Below are 24,014 nucleotides of genomic sequence, written 5' to 3'. Positions count from 1 at the left end.
TTCTAAAATTGTGATTTTTGAAAAAGATCTTTCATTTATGCTGTGTGCCAACTTAATTTACTTGGACCCAGTGACGTAAAAATGTATACTTACACATCTGAGCAAATATTTCAAGTGCTCCCTTTATTATGATACCTTGACTATTCAAATAGACCTTGTAGTTGCAGAGATACACTCTGTTAATTATCAAGCAGAGACACAAAATACAGGCTACTTCTTAACAGGTTAAAATAATCCACTGAATGTGAAGGAAAGCAGTTTTGACATTATGACATCTATGTATTATATTGAAGAGATATTTACTGAAGTGAGCATGCCCACTAGCCAACCTTGGCCCACCCTGTCCACACTGCTAGCTGCAAAGCTAACTGAGCTAACTAGCTGTTTTTTAAAAAAGTGACATCCTTAAAGTCTTCCTCCACCTCCATGATGATTTTTTCTTTTTGCTCCTACAGTTGAATGTCTGAGCTCAACTGTGCAGAATGATGTACGTGCAGAGTTGGACACTAGACGGCTGTTTTCACATTAGTGGAAAGTTTGTCTGAGCTCCATGAACAACACATTTTAAGAGGCGGGCCTAGGAGCATGATTTGTGACATCACAAATGGTTTGGAAACCGTTCTGATCCAACATTCAACTGAGGAAAATGTGATGTGAAATGCATAATTGCATACAATGAATTGAATTTTCATTTTAAAAAGAGGACATCTTGTGTCCAACAGTACGAGTTTGGAAATGAAAAATAATTATAAATAGTCTTTTACGCACATCTTGTCCAAAGTTTGCATACATATGGGGATGTTAGCTTTACATTCAATAACTCCCTTACTTATATCAGCTACTTAATCGATTGTTATAAAAACATACATCCACGTTACTTATTATATAATTGGCACAGAGTGGTATTAATGCAAGTTGAACTGAGATTATGATGTGATTTGACACTGGGGGTTTATGCTGCTGCTTTGTCGCCATCGTGTGGACGAGATGGGAATTGCAGCCATTGAACACTGAATACTCTCATCCTTTTTAAAGTCTAACTCGTTTTTTAAATTTTTTTCCCCCACGTTTGAATCAGTATTACACAAAGAGCTCATTTCAAAAGTTTAGCATTTAAAATATGACTAAAAATAAAAGTAAAGAAGTCCCTAAATACATCAGGGTATTGATAGTAAATGTCATTATTGTTGTTGACTCATACAGAATCAGTGTTAGGTCATTTTTTATGACTTTTATTGATGCAATGACACTGACTTTAATGTTGAAGTGGGTCAAGGGAATGATAAGTTGGATTGCTTCATATACTGATATATAGTAGTTTTTTCATTAACCTTCAAAATTAATCTGCAAGGTCACTTTTAACTACAGCTGTCACATACATGTAGTGGAGGAGTAAACACAATTATTTCCTTTGAGAAATGTGATGAAGTGAAAGAGGCATTAGTACAAATAAGCTACCTGTAAATGTACTTAATGTACTTACTTTCCTCCACTGCATGTGCACACAAACCCTTAACTAATTAGCTTAACTACCTTTTTATATTTATGTTTTTTTGTGGGGGTTTTTTAAGGGCAAAGTGTCAAAATGAAATTGAATCTGAAGACAGTAGTTGTTAAATAACCATAAGGTGATTATACGTCTTTGTTTTTCTCCGTCCTTGGTACTTTTCCATTGGACGGTCTCATGTAAATACACAGCTGCTAGGCTAACAGCAGCTAGCTCAATGTACGTATTTGTTTTCTCGGCTTCATCGACTTGCTAAGTGGATTCATTGTGGAAGGACAGCTTTGACATTAAAATGTATTAAATATATACATGATTGACACATTTTAGTGGCCACACTTGAGATGTTATCTGATGTTTTAAATTGCTATATTGACTGTGGTCCCGGGTCAAGGCCAGCCGATTCCCCGAGGGGAAGTTACAGTCGACTTCTTTAGCATCTTTAGCGTTTCTGGTTAGCATTAGCTTGTTAGCACGAGTGTGAAGCTACATCACTGTAGGCGTAGCTGTAGTAATGTATTCCGCTTACAAAATAAAAGTCACTGGTTTATTGAAACATCAGCGATATTGAATCCTTTTTTTTTTTGGAAGTAAGAAAACACCATGAATGCAGGTTATTTATTATTTTTTGGCCTTTTCGTGGCTTTATTGAGCCCTCTACATGGGTCATATATGCCCTATCAGCTGAGACACTGGGACACCCCAGGTTAATTTTCTGACCTTTCAACATCACCTAGACGTCTTTATAGCAATTTCAAGCCACTGTTGAAGACCATGAAGGAAAGTTGAAAGCTGGGAAAAAGTTGGATGGGATATATGAGCTAAAATATGAAATATGAATAACGAATATGTAATTGGTCATTTACAATCCGACATGTTTTTGACAACATTCCTAATTTAATCAATCTCATATCTGTTGTATGCGAAACACAAAAACTTAACCCTGTATGACTAATTAAAAACATTTTCCATTCATTCTACCTTTATTTTGAAATCGAAGAAAAAACTGTAACGGAAGTGGCTGATTTTCACTGCGCTGACTTGACCCCTGTCTTTTTTAGCCGCTCCGACTCTCCCATCGACCACTACCCAGCTGAGCATAGCAGAGAGCAGTCAGCCCGTCGTGTCTCTACCCGAGGCCGGATGGTAAAATCCAACCTCCAGCGGATCCTAAACAGTCATTGCTTTGCTCGCGAGAAAGAAGGAAAACCACAGTCTTTTACTACCATGGCGGACTTGAGTAGTAATATTTGTGACATGATTGGGAAGTAAGTAAACGATGAAAAATACCTCACCTAGCTAGCTAACCGGGCTGTGGGGGAGGGGTGGCTATGCTATAGTAACCTAGCTAGCAGGCACAGAAAGCGGAAGTGAAACGCGTTCAACTTTAAATGGACACTTATCAAGTAATATCGAGACAACAGCCTTACATCTTGTGACAGAAATGGTTATAATGTCATTTTTAAAGTTTTCATGTGAAAATTATTCGACGTTATGGATATCTATAGGCTGGTCGATGGAGACAAGTCGAGCAGCGTTAGCTAGCTAACGTTAGCTAGGAACATCGTCGAACTTATGGTACGTCACTGTAGATGACTGCGCCAGCTAGCTACCTAGTTAGCATAGACATTTCAAACGACAGATATTTTGTTCAGGAGAATGCTAATTATTTGTATCAGCTGTTTAAGTGACAGAAGAGGGTACGCTGTCAACAGATGGAGATTTAAATGGGAATGTTCAAGATCTGCTCACGTTTGACTATTTAAAGATCAAACCGACCTCGATGTGTAGGAAAAACACTGTTAGCTTACAGTGAAGAGCTAGAAATGAATGCAGCGTCAAATGTTTGACATCGTTGGCAACGATTGCCTGTTAAACAATGTACATATTCACCACTTAATAGGCAGTCCATAAAGAGACAACTCAGTCTCGGCCCATTGTAAACACTTAACGTTAACTTGTACCATTTTATATGGCTTCATTTTAAGCAGATGATTAATGACTCTAGGTCACATTTTTGCCAGTAAAGTGATCAGGTGATCGCACGTTTGTGGCACGTTGTTCTCGTGAGCTGACAACGGAGTCAGGTTGATCATTACGCAACTGACAGTTTGCTGCAGCAGCAGCCTCGAGAAGGCAGGAAGTGAGTGTACACGGTGGTGCAGTGGTACACACATGAGAAATCGTTATCAAGGATGGACACAGTATTGTCATGAATGTGGTACTTTAAGTGGCACATCTTTATTGCCTAGTGGCCCAGTGCCAGACAGCCTTTGCACAACAAAGTGGATGGACTCGCTTTATTACTTTAAACGTTAACCAGACCATGTTTTATAGATCAAGAGTCATTAAAAATGGATTTGAACTCCTGCTATTGCAAGAACATAACCTGACCCTGACAGCTGTGGAAGTATAGTGATGTGTTTATTGTATATGAGCTAGAGCAAAGGTGATGAGGCCATTATTTGCAAATAAATTTTTTTTTTTGGTTGTTCTATAATAATCACTCGTTCGTCTCAAACGTGAGGATTTGATGCCTTTCCTTTGTTAGGTACGATGGTAGTAGGCTGTTTTTATTTTACGAGTGTTAGCTGAAGTAAAAGTACTTGAATTAAAACAAAATCGGTAACTGCCAGAAAATTATTATGGTCATTTTCACTATTTCCAGACACACAATCATATGATTCAATGATGAAAGTATTTGTTAGCTGCAGTCCCAATTTTGATTATCAGTGAATTTAGTCATAGTTTAATTTAAAAAGAAAATGCCCCCGAAAATGTCTAATTCAAGCTTAATTGTGCAGATTAGCTGCCTTATTTATTTATTTATTTATTTATTTAAAAATGTATGACATCCCCTTGAATTTCAGGAAAATTAATTATTTTTCACGATGTCATAACCATTTTTATTAGAGCAGCAACAATTAATCCTTTAGTTGTTAACTATTAAATTATTCTTTAAGCATTTTAAATAAAAGTCAGTTTAAGCATTTGTTTTTCTCTGATTTTAGCTTCTTAGATGTGAATATTATTGGTTTCTTTACTCCACAAAACAAGATATTTCAAGGTGTCGTCCTGGGCTTTTGGAAACGGATCGACATTTTTCAACATTTTCTGAGATTTTATAGGGCATCAACTTATTGATTAATTAAGAAAATGATTGACAGATACATCAACAATGAAAACAATCTTCAGTTGCAACCCTTCATTTTTTTTATAACCAACAAATAATCTATTCGTTGAGAAATTAACCGCTAAATGTATCAGCAAAAATAAACAGTTGCAGCCCTCATTTATTGTTTAGTTGGAATGAAAATCTGCCCATTGCACAGCTGCTTTATTCAGTACCTTGTTTATAAATGCGTACTAGGTCACAAGATGCAGTGTGTTTACCTGGCAGCTTGGTAAACCCTTCGGTGTGGGCTCTGAGTTTAACTAACACTGGCTGTTTCAATTAACCACAACGAGTAAAAGTAGAAGAATGGGTTTGTGCTTTTAGCAGCAAATATTTTTGGTTGGTTGCCTCCCACCGCATCCTGCTGTGTTGGTGCACCGCTCTTAAAAAGTTATGTTAACAACTCTGTAACACACAGTGCTATTGTTTTGGGCAACACAGACTGTAGGTGGCTTGAAAGAACACCAAGACCTGCTTGTGTAACACATGTTGTGGATTAAGCACTTTAGTGCAGGTATTTGCTTAAATTTACAACTTGGGAAATCTTATTTGTTTATCAGTATTGGATGTTGCTAAATTGTATTGCTACAAAACCAAAGAGAACACACTTTCAAAAAGCACAGTCAATTTTACATTACATTGGTAAGCACCTCCGTCTGAATGACCACAAGAAGTGTATTCAAACCTGAAAAAGCAAAAACTAGGCCATAATGTGGGAGTGCATCCTACTCAGACAAATGATTTAAAAATGTGTTCAGTGCTGCAGGACAAAGAGCTTGGATTTTTTTTTTGCTGGGTTTGAGATGAGATGGAAGTGTAGCATGGATGGCAGACTCAGTTGACAGCTGTTTAAAGGTTCAAAAAAAAGGGGAGCATGACTTCAGTCTCGAAAACACGATTATAACGCTAAAAATTTTTGCCCTTTCAATCTTTTTGCTTGTGATCACTGTGCAGCGCAAAAATCCTCAATAATTTAATTGTAGGAATAACAGCCTGTAGTTACTTTTGAAGTTGTTGGTGAGATTAGATCGCTGCACAGTTGGCAGCCCAATATTTGTCTGTGTTGAGTCCCATGACATGGCAATGAGGTTGTAGTTGCACAAAAGACGCTTCAAAAACCATAACCTCACTATAAACCCCTCTCTTTCTTCCCCTCCAGTCTGTCCCTGCACTGTAGTAGTACCCGCGGCCCGGGGCCTCTGTGGTGCTCCTGATGCCCCTCTCCCACCCCTGAAGATCCCAGGTGGGCGAGGGAATGGCACACGGGATCACACTCCTTCAGCTCGGCCACTCTACTCAGTAAGTCTAGAAACACGCACACACAGTTACGGCCAAAATATAGTCATGGGGTAAGCATTTGTCAGAGGAAGAAGTGTCAAGAATGGGAGTTTCTTCTCAGTGAAACCATTTCCTGTCACATGATGCAGAGTCAGTTTGCTTACACAGCAGAGGAAAACACACCAGGTTTTTAATCCATTCAGTCATCCACGCTCAGCAGTGACAAATCAGATTCTTTTCCCCGAGTTCAGTTTATTTACAGGCTCAGTTTCTCTGTTTGACCAGAGTTGCAGGCGGGATAACGAGGCCCATGTGTGCACCAGTTAACTTGTAATTGCTTAAACAGCACCCACCGCTGTATTCAAATGTGTTCCTTACTAGCGTTTGTGCTTCCAGGACCGAAAGCTGACTGTAACGGAGGAGCCAGCAGGGAACGGTCGCCCTAGGATACTCCACTTCCAAAGTCGTCCCACCGTTTCCAAGACAATACAGTGGGATGCTGTCCTGAGCAGCAGCGCACTCTACGTGGAGATACCTCTTGACCCTCTTCCTGAAGGCAGCAAGGAGAGGTGAGGCCAAGTGGAATCTAGTGTCGGTTCTTTACAATCACACACTTGAGCCATGTGACAGGAGAGTAAAGAGGCACTTAAAGTTGGAATAAAACAAATGATATATGAAAGTTGACAAATTGTTTGTAAAGATGAGGTGATTGGACCCTTACTTATTAATCTCATCGTCAACCATTTTCTCATCCAGAGTCGTGTCCTCTGTTTTGTTTTTTGTTTTTTTTACTGCAAGGTATTAACGTTACTACAGGAAGTTGTTGCGCCACAGTCTCCATTTTGTTTACATCCGCTTCCCCATGAGATCACTTGAGACCACGTGAGGTGGTGCATCACTTCTCGATAATCTCAATAATGTCCAGTAGTGTGTGACGCTCATTGTTTTCAAATCTTGTAGTGTGTGCATGTTTGAGATTAGACAGAATAACATTGTGTGGTGCAACCTGGTTTTTAAAACTCCTGTAGTCTGAGCCAGTCCTTACTTTGAAACATGAGAGGGGAAAGTATTTCCAAGCAGAGCCTTTTTAAAATAATCAGAAAGCACACCTCGTTTTATAGGATATACACAAGACTCGACCAGTTGTTTTTGTTCCTGATTGTTACAAAGCAGTTTTCTCTTTTCTAATCCAAGCTGCCATCTTTTCTCTCCCCCAGTTTTGCGTCTCTCCTGGAGTATGCTGAAGAACATCTGAAAGTCGTTAGCGTGTTTGTCTGCTTTTACAAGAACAGAGATGATCGTGGTATGTGCTAACAACCCTGTTTTCCCAGCACACCTTTTTCATTCCAAACAATTTCAATTACTTAATTATTTTTGCCTTCTGTGTTTCGACTCATACCGCATCGTAACATCTGTTGACCCTACCTTGTTATTCTTGCAGCTAAACTGGTGCGTACATTCAGTTTCCTGGGCTTTGAGATTGTGAAACCGGGCCATGCCCTCGTCCCGCCGCGACCCGACGTTTTCTTCATGGCCTACAATTTTGACAGGGACTCCTCGGACGAGGAGTAGCCCCCCGGACAGCCCCTCCGCCCTCTGCTTACTTCCCATTGTACGTTTGTCCATCCCGTCCCAGCTGATTCATACACACCACCGTCTGTGTTAAACCCTCAGCGGTAGCTCTCTGTATGCAAGTATTCATTTCCCCATGTGTTTTGTGTTCAAGGGAATATGTAAGATGTGCATCTCCTTTTTCCACCATCTATCTTTGTGTGTTTTATTAAACTGTTTTCATTGACGTTTAATTGGTGTCGTCACCTTAAAAGGAGGGAACCTTTTTGTGTTGGACTTTAAATCATATTACAGGTGTCGAAGCTATAAGTTAAATTCTGGTATAATTTCCATTTCTTGTCAAGTCTTTGTTTTTATTGATTTTTCCTTTTATGATACATTAAGGTGGAGGATTCTTCATTTCTTGAATGTACAAAAAAAGGTCATCAGGTTTACACTCGGGTACTCCAGCTTTCTTTTGATTGGCTAAATAATGACTTTAAATTTGTCCCATAGTTTCTCTATGACAAATACATTTCAGCGGGACCAGTTTTATTTGTAGCATTAATATCCTCTCAAAAGTATTTTGAAACGTAACTTTTGAGCGACAGCCCCAATAATTGGTACTTCGTAGCTGGATAGTGAATCCATTTTAGACTCGAGCCGGAGTGAAAAGATGAATGCACGTCTGATGTGGGCGGTTCAAGTAAAAGATCCTACAGTGAGTGAATTGGTACAAAGTGAAAGGAAAGTGAATAATCCAAAGTGCTTTTGCTTCTTTATGCCATGTATATCTGACAATATTGTAGTATTTTGTTTTGAAGGTTAAAAAAATGCTGTGATATGATTGGATTTGTTTTTCTGGATTAGCATTCCTTTTAACTTTTTTTTCATATGATAGTATTGAGTTTGTTGTACACCTGCATAGTGGTACCTGTTGTGCTTCTGTGATAATAAAACAAACAAAAACAACCCTTTGTTTACTGTACCTTTTCTCCAACACATTTAAACTAAACTAAATGAGCTCCATCAGGCCATTAACTTTAAAACTGAATATCCAGACAGTGAATTTATTCAGTATTGGTGTGTAAAGCCTGGGGCGGATCATTTTTCTGCCTGATATAACAGCTGGAGGTCCACTAATACGCTACTGAATGGTGGATTTAAAAGGACATACATTTATTATTAAATCTCATACATAATCAGGGATTGTTGTAATTAACCATTTTTATTTATAGGCATCTTTATTACGTATCACTGTATGCCTAAATGCACATTTAATGGCCCCAGGTCACGCTTCAACTAGTATCCAACATGTAATCTGTGGAAAAAAATCAGGTCAGTTATAAAAGAGCAGCGGGGCAGACATCCAGAGCCTGTCCTGTGTCTTCATGCCACCAGGAGGCTCCACAGGATGCTGAACTACACATGACCGTCCAACATCTGATATTAAGGTTACATCTGCAGGGTACATAACTGTTAGATGTGTAGTTACACAAACAAATGTCACGGCCCCAGGAAGCCCATGAGGTATGAATAATCTCACCGGTCCTCCAATTAGCTGCACATAATGATAATGTGTTGTGCTGGACTGCAGTCATCCGGAACAGTTTACTAACATGATCTTAGGGTCGTAGCACGAACACACACACACACAAACACACACACACACAGGTGATTTCACATAATTCGAGTAATTAGATATTTTTGTATGTGTACAGACTGCATGATAGATGGTGTACCTACTCTATTAACTCATGTTTTCATGTTAAGTACAGTAGTCTGGTGATCACATATTAAGTACAAGTACATTTACTCAAGTACTATACCTGAATACACTTTCATGGTACTTAAGGTACGTAACTTGAGTAGTTTGAGTATTTCTATTATCTGTTACTTTATACTTCCACTCTACATTGTGGAGGCAATTATTGTACTTTTACTCCAATTATTTGACAACTTTAGTTACTACAGTAGTTACTCTGTAGATTGCACACTGCACCAGAGGATATATGTATAATTTACTTGATTACTTTTGATACTAATACACATTTAATATCAGATACTCTAAGACTTTTACTCAAGTACTATTCATATGGGTGACTTTCACTTTTACCAAAGTAATATTTTAATACTGTACTCAAGTACAACTTCTAGTTTTTAGGTTCGGTAGTTAGGTAGATTAGAGGTCTGATCAGGAAGTATAACTCACCAGAATGACAGCTGTGTGGCTGCGCAGATGCAACACCTGGCTCATTCATTCTGTTCATGTCTGTTTTTTCCCCCACTGCAGCCATTCTGACGGCCACAACAGGGAAAGCACAGGTGTTACTAATAACGTTAACGATGGTTTTGTTCTATACAAGTGTCCCAGTAAGCCAGTAGCACGCACAACGACCAGGCACCTGAAAATGAAGCAGCTAAATGGAGTTCAGCAATCATTGTTTTGTTTTGTTAATTTTCACGGTGTGACGTGTTAAAATGTCTTCCATTATAAAAAGGGCCACTGCAGTTTAATTGGAACCGATTGAAATGATTTCAATGGCAAAATAAATTGCCAACTATTTTAATAATCGACGATTAAAAAGTTTCAGTCATTTTTCAAGCAAAAATGTCAAACATTGCTTGATTCCAGCTACTTAAATTTAAGGATTTGCTGATTGTCTTTGTCATTAATGGTAGTAAGCAAAGAACCTTTGGGTTTTGTACTGTTGGTTGGACACAAGAATCAATGTGAATACGTCACTATTTTTACCCCTGCTAAGGAGGTTATGTTTTCAGCCGTGTCCATTTGTTGGTTGGTTGGTTTGTGAGCAGGATTACACAAAAACTACCGATTTCTCCGATTTCCACCGAATTTCGATGAAGGATGTGTCTCAGCCCCGAATAGACCCCATTAACTGTTGGTGCGGATCTGATCTCACTTTCGTTCTTTAACAACATTTTCTCGGGGAATAATGCATGGATCCTGATGGGAAGAATCGTGTGTATTTAGGTGGCTGGTGAGTGATGAGTGAGTACAATTTAATGTGAATCCAAATAAAATTCTGGCTCTAGCAGATATAAATGTTTTATTTGATATTGGATTTGGCTTGATTGAATTATAGGGGACTTTTTGGCCTTGGCGGATGTATGCCCTCGACTGAGTGCCTTTTTAAAAAAAATATATTTCATAGATTTAATCGATCGTTGTTTGACAGCACAGCTCAAGCTGCAGTCTAAGTTCTTATGATGCCTGTTCAGTGTTGTGCTTCTTGTATCCTGTTAAAACAGTATTCTGCTGTACCCGATTCATTTGACATGTTATTACCACTACTTACCGACTGAGGATAATAGCGATCAAGAGCTAATTTTAAAGTCTAAAAAGCTTTAAAATTCATCTTTTATTTTAATATGGCAATATGTTTCACTAATCTATGGAAGAAAAATGAAGGAAAAACCCTGCAAAATGAGCAATTACCATTCAGATCAAGAAAAAGACATAATTCTGAAGTATGATCCCATTCATCAGAGCACAGTATCAACCACCAGTAGTTTGGTGAAAAGAATTCATGAGGTAAGAACACCTGCAAAATCTAAAATAAATCTTATAATGTACGTCTTTAATGGGTTCAGGGGAATTTTATTACACATCTTCTATTTAAAAAGCTATAATTAGTTGGCCTAATGTCAGAGAGCTGTGATTAACATCACTGTAAATTAATTTGAGAGTGGGAGTGGAATGCTCTGCTTGACCACTTTAGATATTCATTTCATGGTGCAGACATTAGCATCACTCAGTATAATTAGTCTTTATAGCGTCATAAATTCTGTCAAATACAGGACAAAAAAAAAAAGAGAGAAAGGAAGCATTTTTTTTTTCTGGAATCCAAATATTTAATAGGTACATATCAAGTATTATTATGACATGTATAAAATTTCAGGTCACAATATGAAGCAATGAAACTCCTCAGACTGGCGTATGCTGCGAATGTTTGAGGTTGCCACATAAAAATGACTAATGATTAAAATAGAAGAGAAGCAACTAAAATGGTAGAAAGATGGCGTACTGACATAGATCATAGTAAGCATTCTAGGAAAAATTAAAAGCGACTTTTCAAACTTTTTTCTTCAATAGAGTGCAATAAAAAAAAAACAAAAAAAACAAAACACATCACTGAAGCCAAGCGTCCACAAGACGTCTAAAAACTGTTAGTACTGTAGGTTCACGGAGGGCAGGAGACAGCGGAGAGAGAGGAGAGGGTGCCAAGGTCACAGCAGAGAAAGAAATGAGAGCTATAATTAGCTTGCCAGTCAATGCAGGAAGAAAATAATCTTTGAACAAGATTTGAGCAACAGTGGAAGTAATGCACATCACAGTTAGCTTTAAAGACCATAGTAGCATTTGTACTTGCATGTTGTTGAGAAAAAAAATCCTGAATGATTGAACAGAAACAAGGACATCACCACAAACAAACAAACAGCCGGCCAATGAGAGGGGAGGGAGTGACGGTAAGAACCGCGGTGACGGGTCAGACAGACGGTTTTCACTTCTGACCTGAACAGAGCAGTAAGAAACTGGTGTGTAGAGCAGCTCAGCTCTACACCTAGCATGGCTGTGCCCAGAAGGCTGTTACAGGTGAACGTGATGCTGTCAGTGAAGGAGGGGGCTACATTTTTCCGACAAAACCAACTCGGATACGTGATCTGAAATTCAGCGCACTCCAGGTCCAGATTACAGATCAGTGCAGAGACTGTGCTGCTGCTCTCCATGACATGTTTTTGTTTTGTAGTTCCTATCAGACCTGCCAACCCTGGACATTTTAAAGTACCATATCAGCACCAGATAAGATGTAATTGTATGGAAGCCTATTTCCGCCAGTTAAAGATGAATAGTAAGCTTGATGAAAAAAAAGATTCCCATGGTAAGTCATAATTACGAGATAAAAAAAATCAAAATTGTGAGTTAAGGCATAATGAGATAAAAAGTTAACATTTATCTCATAAATTTGACTTTTTATCTCATTATTTTGACTTTTTAAATCTCATAATTATGACTTACCATGGGAGTTTTTTTTGTTTTGTTTTTTAAAATCAAGGCAAAGTTTTCATAATTTTATTTTTAACTGGCAGAAATGGGCTCCATACAATTGCATATCTGCTGCACAGAATAGATTTTTTTTTTTTTTAAACTTTCAGAAAATACACTTGCCTGGACGTTATTGTATCTGTGGCGGTGTTTCAGGAACACGTATGGGCGCAGCATATGTCTTTACATTGTAACAATACTAAAAATAATGTCAAGAAAGATTAAAGATTGTCAAACTATTTGGGGGATTATGTACAACAAAGATCTTGTAAAAAAATGTGAAGAATAAATGACGTGTAGTCTTTTTCTGTAAGATTATAACAGTTATTGGTCTTCGTTCTTGTGGAGGTATTCTAACAAGGTACTAATTTGTGTGAGGCTGAACCAACTGGATAGTAAAATATTAGAAAAGGTTAGCATACAAAAGTAAAAGTTACCTGTTGTAAGAGAATAAAGAAGTTGCTGCATCTAAGGAGAGCACACACCTGTGTATTTTTGCATTGTGTTTATATCTGCCGTTCAATGCTGATTCATATTTTGGACCATGGTGTGTTAGATCTGATGATCTCATGAAGAGTTCCTCATGATTCTGTTTTGTTTTTAGGTTACACACTGAACCCACACAGACCTGCTGTCTCAAACTGACCGGTAATCGGTACGTGAAAACATTCACGTAACTGAATGCAACTAATTTTGTGAACAAGAAAACTTGTGAAAACCATGAACAAAACATCACCATACCAGACCTACGATCACTGCATTACAAGATATTACCCTTGAAAGTCACACATGCTCCTGATCCATATAATCGTGTACTATGTTGTCCAACACACCCAAAACAAATGAACCAGTTTCCTCTCACGTCTTTTAAAACCAACAGTCTGTGTCAAGAAATCTGTTTCTGTATTTACCTATTTAAGTTCTACGTTTTCAGCACAGTCAGACATCAGACCTGATCAGTAACTGTTTAAACATTTCTGCTTGCTGTCTTTACCGTTCTCGTCATTTTTTTATGACTCTCTTTGCTTTTTGTCTCCTGTGGTGTCACCTCAGACTTCTCTCTCTCAAATACAAACATAAACTGTACGTAAGGACGAAATCCTGGCGGGTCCTTTGCCTCATGTGTCCTAACTGCTGCTGTTAAATGATTAACCTACATCTATCTGTTTCACTCCTCTACTTTTGGGACTCAAACTTCACCATGTACATACACACATCGAATATTCAATGTCTTGTTGTATGCAAAGTGTACTGAAACATGACCTATTGAAACATTCAATAGTCTATTAAAATTACTCAACTCTCACATATGCACTCTCCAAATCCTACCAACACTGAACTAAACAATTTTGAGGATTATCAACTTATTTCTACAAAACATGTGTGTTAAATGTCTTAACACAAGCAGCCATATGAGAACTTTGCCTCAATAAAACAGTCTAAAAGTAAAATTTTAAATCAGTAAATTTAAAGTTAAATTTCTGATCAAAGAGAACAAGATAACAATTTTAGGAAGCTGACCGGGGCATCAAATGCCAACTTTCAGTACTTAACAGTTTTTTGTCCTACAAGGCACTCTTATCCATCTCCTGCTGGTCTGAACTAGTGAATAAAAATACATGACAATATCATACTAGTGACTCAGTGCATTTCTATCTAGCTTATATACTGTATATTGAGAAACAATGCACATTTTGACACCACCAGAGGCTGAGGGACACCATAATGTTGATTAGAAAGCTCTTTGTCAGGGATGAGTAGAAAACTGCCTACTTTTTTCCAGCTCACTGAGACAGATGCATCTCCATTTTCTGGATTTAATGTGACAACAAATAACTCAATCACACATTAAACTGCTTTTCTACAATGAAGGAGAACCAAATTGTGCTGGATACCCAGAGCGCTGCAGTGAAAATTATACTCAAGTCTAACAAAAACCGACAATAGTGGATGAATATCTGCTGAGCACAATAAATGTTAACCATCTTTGTGTGGTCCTGCTTGATTGTGGTTGCTTAGTAACACCAGGGACAACCACAGCGTGCCCTTCTATGCCGGCAGCGCACCTCACGCTTTTTAAGCATATAAGGGCGCTGCATGAAAATCTTTAATTTTCCACTGCATCATTACAGTATTTCTCTGGGAGACAAATTAAATGGGAAATACCAGAACATACTCATCTAGAGTACAGTTTAGTTCATCTGATTGAAGAAACATGAATGAGCGAGTGAACTTCAACTTATAGGAGAGATTTATAACTGGCAGTACACGTTTGTTTATCTTGTAATTTATTTTTAGGTGCTTGGAAACTGAAACAAAAAGTGCCTTGCTAAAAAAAGATGATAAATTGGTACAGTCCAGTTTCATACTTTACAAGTATATATTGCATCTTATTTTTAGGCGTGATTCCTCACTAGAAATTGCGTTTTTTTAAAGCAGATTTCTGAAGATTATTTGTCCCTAACCTGCTCTACAGCCTCTTGTCTTTGGTATGTTTATAAAGTAAATGCCTTTTTTCTTTTGACTCTGCATAAAATCTAAGGAGAGAGTTGTGTTCACCATAAGGCTGCTGCTCAGACGTCTCCTGACACTCCAAAAAAACAAAAAAACAAAAACAGCAGACACAGCTGCCAAAATTTCTCTACAAATGTACTCGAAGTTAACTCTCTTAGCTATTCGTATTAGCTCAAGGCTAACAGGCATTATTCCAAGTGAGGTGAGCAGCTAGCAGGATGCTAGCACGTGGTCCTGATTAACCTACAAAATAAGTCTGCTGCACATGTCATTGATAAAGTGCTTCAAGGGCATAAAGCGTTTTGTGTGTGCTTCATTTCCATTTATAAATACATGTTAATTCTTGACTTTTCTAATTTTACCTCGCTGCAACAAGCCAACTCTCCGGGTGCCTTAATGTTATGCAGGAGGTGTTATCTCATCTGTGTGTCTTCAGTAACCTTGTGAAAATGCCGGTCCCGCTGTGCCTACACCGTAATAAACTAGCACCTTTATTTGCCAGCTGAGTACAATACTAACTGCACATATATGAAGCAGCTCGGCTCAGTGTTTTGGTGTAAAACTGAGAACATGGTACACAAAATGCTACAGGTTGGCAGGAGTCTAACGGATGATTTTGTGATATTGCCGGGAAGAAATTGGCACTCAAACAATGTGCCTTGTGTCAATTTGTGGAACCAGTGGACAACACAGTGAAGGGGCAAACAAAGAAATGAGCTTATATCTTGAGGTGGCTCGCGGGTGTGAATTGGGGCTCCTTTTGTGCGTTTATCTTTGTGTGGCAGGAGTAGGGAGGTTAAAAAATGTCCTTGGTTTGAATTTCAGGCTGGTGATGTTAATGGAGACAGTCCAAGTTCAGCAGATGAGGTCAGTCCCTACTGAGGTTGTTTGTGTATGAATGATTGTATACATAAATGGCTGTATATGCAATATACATTTGCCCGTGGGTAAGTACAGTATGTGTGCGCAATGCGTTTTTAAAGTGGAGCTCTAGGTACTTGACGGTATACGTGGGTGCACAGAATGGATGCTTATGTGCGTGTATGTACGTATTCTACTTATAAACGTGATTTCGACCTCCTCATCGGCCCTTGCTGTAGCCGGGAAAGAACTGGTCGAGCAGCATCTGAAGCGTCACGTTCTGGGTCATCATGTAGTCTTTGCCCAGGTCGTGGCGGCAGGCGGGGCAGGTGTACACCTTCGCTCGGAACGACCGCTGGAGACACGTCTGGGGAGAGAGGACGGTGGGAGAGATTCACACACAGATGAAAGGACAGGGGTTTTGAGTAGTGGTGATTACAAATGAATGTGCTAAGTACGCACCTTGCAAACATTGTGTGTGCAGACTGTGGTGATGGGTTGGAAGGCCAGCTCCTGGCAGCACACACACATGAAGATCTGCTCCATCTTGCGCAGAAAATTCTTTGTATGGATGTAGACAGACACAAGGAAAATTTGTATGTAAACTGTAGAAACAGCTGAAAAATTATCATTACAGTCTTCTGCTTTCGGAAGTAGGTTGCTGATACTGCCATTTCACCTGTCATAAGATAACATTGAGCTCTGCTTCACAAAAAAATGACTTCACTGATTCAGGAAGTTAAAGTTCAACTGAAATGTAAAAATGGCACAGTCAATGTTAGTTTTCAGCCTTGATCAACCAACCGTTATGTTACTAACTGAGTTTGACAATAAGGCTGTCGCCGTCTTGGTTTTTTGGATCTAACAGAGAACCTGAAGACTTGCCGTGGTAGCGACTTGTCAATCACAAGGTAGCCACGCCCTAAACCATACCATCATCTGTACTCTTAATTGGAGTCACCCCCTGCTTCTGCAATTGGCTTCATTCTTCGGACCTGGAAGCCCTGTCCATATTTCCTGGTGATGGGCTAGATAGATAATTAGCTGCTTGGCTGCAACACATCAAACAGCACGTAAATGTATCTGTAAATGTCGCTTCGGTCTGGTTACATAGGTTTGGTCCTTACTCTTCAAAATCCCTGCTAACAACAAGCTGTCTGCCCGTTTTGACGACCTTGTCTCTTGCCTTTGCCAGTACTGTGACAGCTGCTGTCAATAAAGCAGACAGACACGCACATCCCTCTAGCCGGCAAAACGGATTAATTCTGATCTACCTTTTTTCTTCTTTTTAATAATATATATAAAACTATTAACAATACATTTAAAAAACAAAATTATTCTAGGCTGCAAAAGGGGATGACTAAATGTGATTCCAGTTGGACTCTAAGAGGCGGCTGTGTGAGGTACTTTGTCGACACAGCATGTCAGAGTATATTTGGATTCATACCGGTCCCTCTTTAAGGTTTCCCATGGCTTCATCCCAGAGTTTCTTGTTGGCTGTGTCCTCTCGGATCAGCTGCTGCTGCTGCTCTGACAGCTGGAAGGTCTCCTCTATCTTCACCCGTTTGGAGGGAGGCTCTGGCACTGGTGACGACTCTGGTAGAGACACACATATATAAAAAAGCAGCAGCTACTCTTGGATAATAAAAGACAGTGACGGCAGTGCATGCTTAAGGAAAATGTGACGCTGGTGGATATTAAACATTTACAAGCTATCTTGAAAAGACTGGTGACACTGTTCTCACCTGTCCTCTTCTCACAACACCTTGTCTGACCTGCTTTGAGCTTCATCTGTAAAAGCACCCACCACTACCTCTGGTTGTCTTCTGCTCTCCATTACTCTGTGGCTCCTCTTCATCCACGCTGGCCATCAGATGCTCCTCCTCCTCGTCTTCCTCCCCATTCTCCTCCTTCACCTTGATCTTGCGTCTCCGTGGCCTCCCCCTCCCGGGATAGTGCTTACTCCGGCCGCCACGACCAGGTCTGGCGCAGGCCTCCTTCTTTGTTTTGTTAGCCATCGCTGCCAAGTAGCCTGGCGGGTACTGCAGACACAGGGGGGAGAGAGACGTGAGTGTCAAATGGACTGCTTTATTAAGAACAATCTGAGCTACATCTATTTTCCTGGAGACAGTGTGCAACATGCAGAAAGTCTAACCTGAACAGCAAGGCCCAGTTTTTTGATCCGCTCCAGTCCTTCAGGTGTCCACGGTGCTGGTTCCAAATCGTCCCGTCTCAGCAGGTACCGCCACACAAGGTAACCACACTTTCCGATCTCTGGCCAGTACTTTACCACCTTAAATCACACCCAACCAGAATCACATTAAAGGCATCAAATTCAGAGCCATACTTAGATGTTATGGGTCAAGTCAAAGTCAAGCTTCAACAACAACCAAAGAGTCTATTACAAATGTTTGCTAGTAAATTACTTAATTCATTATCAAAAAAAAGGAGATTATATTATGTATCTGCATTCCCCCAGTGTCCAATTTAAGGGGATAATGTTCATTCAAGAGAAGCTTTGAATGAAAAATGACATTAACAACAGCCTTATATGTTACAATAACACTGTTACTGGTCAATTTTTGTAACAGCGTCTTTGTATTTTAACCAGCTTTACTTCAAGTCAGCGTCAAGTCAATTAAATGGCGTCTGTACCTTGTAAATACCATCGTAGCGGTTTCCCTCCTCGGGAGCATATTTGCTGATGCGTCTGCCTTTGGAGCTGCGAACCACTCTAACCGGCTTTCCTGCCCGCCAGTTCCTCGACTCTGCTCCGTCTTTGTCATTCAGAGGCGCATCGCAGTTTAAGGCCAACGCCCTACAGCAGTCAGGATCATAGAATTAAAGACAACAAAGAGGGTTGATTATCAAGTCTGAGTCAGGATTATGGATGTTAATAAATAATCAGTTATTGATCGCTGCTAAGAAATCTATTGCTCTTGAGAATATATTTAAAGAAATATGTGAGCTTTCCAAATGGATCATTTCTCTTTTTAAAAAGAACCATAATTACTTCTGCCCCTAGTTGAATTACTGCCCTGGGACATAATCGTTCAACTAAAACTTCTTTCATATAAAAACACATTGTATTTTTGAAATGTACAAGTAAACTAACAGAAGAAAAGTCAGCCTGAACTGGGTCCAGAAAGCCATCTACCTTAACTTCAAACTTCTTATACTATGGTAGCACAGATATCGTACCTGTTCATGTGTGTCAGGGTCTGGTCAAAAGAGTGCTCTCCGATCCGTTTGTTTCCTGAGAGGTCACGACCCCCGCTGCCTGTGTAGGTGAACTCATCCCCCCGGTCCTACAGCAGGTCATAGCAACCGTGACAAAGTGAGGAAAAAAGCCCGCTTTATGCAATGCTTTTACACCGACTTTATCTGCTCGAGTAAAATAACATAAATAAAGATTAATAAACATGTAGTAAAAAATACAAATAACCCACCACTTCATCCTCAAAGCCACCAGCCAACACCAGCGAATAGGAGCCATCATTACTGCGCCCATGGATCCCACCGACATGCGGCCTGTGAACACCTGCCTCACTCACCTGAAGTACGAGTGATATTTAATTCATAAGAACAGACATACAAAAGAGTAAGGAGGGAACTTTAGCAATGTACAGTATAAAACAGCTAACCTGAACTCTGAATTTCCAGGTGGTTCCAACAGGGATACCAGGTATGGGTCCATAGTGGTTTGATGGAACAATTGTGCACTCTTTAGTACGCCCCACACAGGCCATACCCTGCAATCACATCAAGAGACAACAAAATGACTAACTCTGAAGAAGCCTCATTAGACAAACAACGTTTAAGGAGAACAGATATTCACGAAAATATTGATATAGCAATGGGAAATGGTCTGTGTTAAAGCACTTAAACAAACTATAAATACAAGCATTAAGTTATCGGCTAATGAGAACATACATAACCCCTGTTAAGCTCAGTAAGATGTCCCCTAACATCCCAGATTCTTGAGTGAAATGTTCAGATGAAAAGGGAACGCTGTCACATTGTGTTTGGGAATGCTTACAGATTCAATCATTTTTGGGAGAAAATAATCTTTCACAGCTTGTCAATAAGAATGTCCTGCGCAGTGCCAAACTTTGTAAACTTAGAATTTACCCAGAAGACTTTTCAATAACAGGGAAGGAAACACTTTTAATCGACTTTGGGACAGAAAACTAACTGCACTATGCTGCCAGAATCCAACTCCTCCATCATTAAACAGATGGATAAGAAAAAGTTGTCTTGATCTGGAGAAACAGACATATATTACTCAAAAGGAAACAGAAAGACTTTACACATATCTGGACCCCTTTCATGGATTTGTTGGAAAGAAAGAAAGTGAAAGTGGAGGATGGTAATGAAGGAATGGATGTTATTTAAATTGTTAAGTATAACTCTGCCTTTTCTTCTTATTTTCTTTTATCTTAGTAATTCATTTTTCCATCCACTTTCATTTTCTCTTTCTCTATTTACTGTAAAGGTTTTGACAATGAGTGCATGTTCATTTAAACAGTGAAAATAATAAATAGAGATTTATGGAGGAAAAAAGAAAAAAAATCTAAGCTGTATGCACTGAAATACCATTAAATGTCTTCATCAGTACAAATAACTTTAGATCACATTTTTCTCATTACAAATATCTAAGGACAAGGTTTGAGAACACTACACAGGTTTTCAAAAGTGAGAAGACAAAGAAAAGTATTTTATTTTAATGGTTATAAAATCACAATTATGTGAAATCCAAGCATAAATGCTGTGTGACTCACAGCACTTAAATCTGCCCAAACACACAGGGCCAGGCTGTTTTCAATTAGTCCTCAGAGAAAGGGAGCATTCTGGTAAAGAAATGAGTTATTTTCCGTTGGCAGTTCCAGGAAAGTGGCTAAGTCATGCTTAATGGCATTGTTCACATTACACCATGGAGCAGAGCGTCAGGGAGACAGCCGGGCCAGGATGGAAACGAGCCACACAATATCTCAAAGTGTTGCCATGAGAAGACTCCGAGGAGATTTTGAGGAAAATATTCAACAGTATGCTTAAAACAGATGCTCCTTTAAAAACTATTTTAAATACATGTCAGCTGTGTTCCTCTATCTCATTTTCTGCCTCAGCAGCTACCGTGAGATAATTTTAGTTCAGTTACAAAGTCTTGGCGTGAAAAAGCAGGTAATGCAGTGTTAATTATTCGTGTTATGATTGATAATCAATAACATTAATATTTATACAAATGTTGGCATTTGCAAATAATTATTAAACCAACATTATGCATGGACTCAAGGAGCCTGATCTACTATTAGATCTTAAGTATTACTGACTGAATCAAAAAATGTCTGATCTGATCATCTGATTTGAGAGACAAAGCTGTGGTGTTCTCAGGAAATGTTTGACAGAGCTTCAAAGAGGTACACACAGAACTCTCCACTCAAAACAACCTCTTTTTAGATCTGATCAAGCACAACACAACGCAGAGCAGACAATTACATACACAAAAATATCAAACACAAAAGATAAACTGAAGAGTAAACCAGTTTGCAGGGACTAAATGGCTGTCATTTTGTGTGTTTTATTTACATCAGGGCCGTTATTCTGTGACAAAATTCTACCTCTTTTTGTCAAATTTGTTACGTGACACGAAAAATGAGACCTTCCCTGTCTCTCTCAGTTGCCTTTACAAGCCTGTAGACGATTTGTTTGGGTAGTTTAAAGCTGCTGGACTGTGGATTTCTTTGTGAAGGACTCAGGTCGGATTTTTCTGCGACATTCCGCGCATTTTCCTTAGGTGATGAATCACATGGCAGATACGTGAATATAAATTAGATGCAACAGTTAAGGCGTTATTAACATTAATAACAAAGCAACATTTGACTCGGAAGACCTGACATTTCAACGCAAATTATGTCAATATGTAATTTAAATGTTTACATTAATGAACTAGCTAATCACAGACATCACTAGTCTGGAGGATTTCTTTTTTTTAAAGTAACTTTTGTCTGTAAATATAATAATTAAACTACAAAACGCAATGAATTTAAACATCAAGTTTGACATAAATTGCTTTTTTTTTATATCAACTACACAGCCTTGCTCCTTCTAGAAACCAAAGAACTCCCCTCTGGCTTATTGTTAAAATTCACTTCAAACACACACACACACACACACACACACACACACACACACACACACACACAGCAGCTGTCAGTCCACCTGGTGTGTGTGTGTGTGTGTAACTTGGTGCACTTGAGTCTCACCTTTCCCCAGTCCCTTTGACTCTCTGTTGTTGCCGAAGGCATCTTGGCTTTCTTCTTGCTGGCTTTGAGCTTCTCTCCTGCCTTAACAACCTCGCTGGTGTCATTCTTGCAGGTGGGACAGTACCTGGTAGAATGAGAGGAAATTGTTTCTGTGGATGGAGGCAAGTGTGTGTTTAATAACATAAGCTCTATATGAAGAGATGAATGGGCCATGTTCCAGCAAACACAAATCACTAAAATGAAGAGAAATGCTTTCCCAAATTAGCCAGAAGGCAAAGACACTAACATTTACTCAAAGTACTCTAAATTGAGATGTTGCACCAACTTAAACATTTAAATTTACACTAGAAAGTTGCAACAAAAGTTGGTTAAGTGATGTTGTCAGCCAATTTCATGTTTAGCTTTTTGTTGTTTCAGCACCATCAAGGAATACTTGCAAAACACAGAAACTAATCACACCCTCATTACTGTTTGTCAGAGACATTTGAAGCCACAGCGTTGGATAAACTCACACCTGTGACTGCATTATGTCCTCATTTTATATTGATTTTAACCTCAATCACAGCCCTAATTACCACTTAAATGCACTTCAGCTCATACCAAACACCAGTAATCAACTATCTCAAACTGACTGTGAAGCGCAGGATGTTGTGGCTAATTGCTGAGCTACCCTCTCTCTCACCAGTCTTCGTCATCTGGGATGGTGGCCAGTGGCGGGTTGAGGCAGTAGATGTGGAACGCCATGTTACACTCGTCGCACAGCAGCTGCATGTGAGCGTCCTGCTTCCCGCCACATACGCAGCAAGAGCAGAAGCGACACTCGGCGTCGGGGTCAGCCTTGCAGTGCTTACACTCCGGCCCGCTCTTCCCTGGATCCAAGAACGAGAAGGACACATATGACCACTTGATCTATACAGGCAGGTTTTGCCACGATTTTCGCTGTGTGTCGATGAGATTTGACATACGTTTAAATTGTCCATCTGCAGCTGAGAGTGCCCGAGCTCCTGGTTTCTCCACCTGGTAGATTTCATCGAGAAACTGAACTTTACAATCTCCGATTATATCTCCAGGACCCCTGGAGGGAGGGCGAGAAACAAGAGAGAGAAGGGGAGGGAGAGAGATTAAAGAACAGAAACAGAAAACCAGAGAGGATGATGAAAAGATGTGTTATTGAAAGAGATATCGAAGGAAGTCACACAGAGAACTGTTACATCCTTGTAGGCAACAAAAACAAAATTGTCAAAGCAGATATTCTAAACAAGACAATAAAACAGTAAATTTCCCCTATGCCCAAAACATCACCCTCCACCTTGGAAAGAAGATCCTTACCCCAGGAGGATCTTCACTCGGAGCTCCTTGTTGGTGCGGGTGGTTTGGTTGATGTTCTGAACCTCAGCATCAAACCAGAAGCCCCTCTCGTCTGGCGTCTCCATGTTGTAGTTGACCAACACCTGCATGCCCACCTGGAGCTGATCAAACCGCAGCAGGGTCCTGGCACGTGGCCGCACATCCACCGGTCGCATCTCCACCACACCATTCTCTGGGTAACTGGGGGCAGAAATAAGAAGAGGGAGAAGGAAGGGGGTTAAAGGTGCACTATGTAGTTTTCCGTAAGAAATTTTAATCAGAGGAGAAAGCCCTTTTTTAATGCCTAAACAAACTAAATAAACAAACTCTCTTCATTTCCATGACTGAATAAACTGAATAAACAAACTGACCTTGAAGGACAACACAATTTCGTACTGTTTTACTTTGTTTATATCTGCCGTCTTTCTAGCTTCAGTGTTCTGGGGACCTTAA

General features: G+C 39.5%; 2 protein-coding genes across 3 annotated transcripts in view; one reads left to right on the top strand and one right to left on the bottom strand.

Annotated features, from left to right (window-relative positions):
- The first annotated feature begins 2,596 nt into the window (after positions 1–2,596).
- Positions 2,597–8,480, top strand: oaz1b (ornithine decarboxylase antizyme 1b). The gene is given in 6 exon segments (XM_073477857.1): positions 2,597–2,772; positions 5,839–5,890; positions 5,892–5,978; positions 6,354–6,526; positions 7,175–7,260; positions 7,399–8,480. Coding segments are annotated over 6 exon segments (654 nt in total). The 5' UTR covers positions 2,597–2,647; the 3' UTR covers positions 7,530–8,480.
- Positions 8,481–11,359: 2,879 nt separating this feature from the next.
- Positions 11,360–24,014, bottom strand: part of LOC141005536 (E3 ubiquitin-protein ligase UHRF2-like) — a 33,273-nt gene continuing 20,618 nt past the window's right edge. Inside the window, exons 4-16 of one of the 2 annotated variants that reach the window (XM_073477398.1) lie at positions 23,544–23,762; positions 23,180–23,289; positions 22,897–23,083; positions 22,215–22,338; positions 19,596–19,703; positions 19,401–19,505; positions 19,153–19,259; positions 18,607–18,769; positions 18,107–18,244; positions 17,759–17,993; positions 17,399–17,547; positions 16,414–16,512; positions 11,360–16,318 (exon numbers count right to left, since the gene is read on the bottom strand). In XM_073477398.1, coding sequence (XP_073333499.1) covers positions 16,172–16,318; positions 16,414–16,512; positions 17,399–17,547; positions 17,759–17,993; positions 18,107–18,244; positions 18,607–18,769; positions 19,153–19,259; positions 19,401–19,505; positions 19,596–19,703; positions 22,215–22,338; positions 22,897–23,083; positions 23,180–23,289; positions 23,544–23,762 — 1,891 coding nt within the window. In that variant the 3' untranslated portion in view covers positions 11,360–16,171. The remainder of the gene's footprint in view (positions 16,319–16,413; positions 16,513–17,398; positions 17,548–17,758; positions 17,994–18,106; positions 18,245–18,606; positions 18,770–19,152; positions 19,260–19,400; positions 19,506–19,595; positions 19,704–22,214; positions 22,339–22,896; positions 23,084–23,179; positions 23,290–23,543; positions 23,763–24,014) is intronic. The other variant, XM_073477399.1, reaches the window with a different exon arrangement.

Source organism: Pagrus major, chromosome 12, assembly GCF_040436345.1.
Source record: "Pagrus major chromosome 12, Pma_NU_1.0".
Taxonomy (NCBI): domain Eukaryota; kingdom Metazoa; phylum Chordata; class Actinopteri; order Spariformes; family Sparidae; genus Pagrus; species Pagrus major.
The sequence above is the reverse complement of the archived record's forward strand: the minus strand, read 5'-3'. Positions and strand labels throughout refer to the sequence as shown.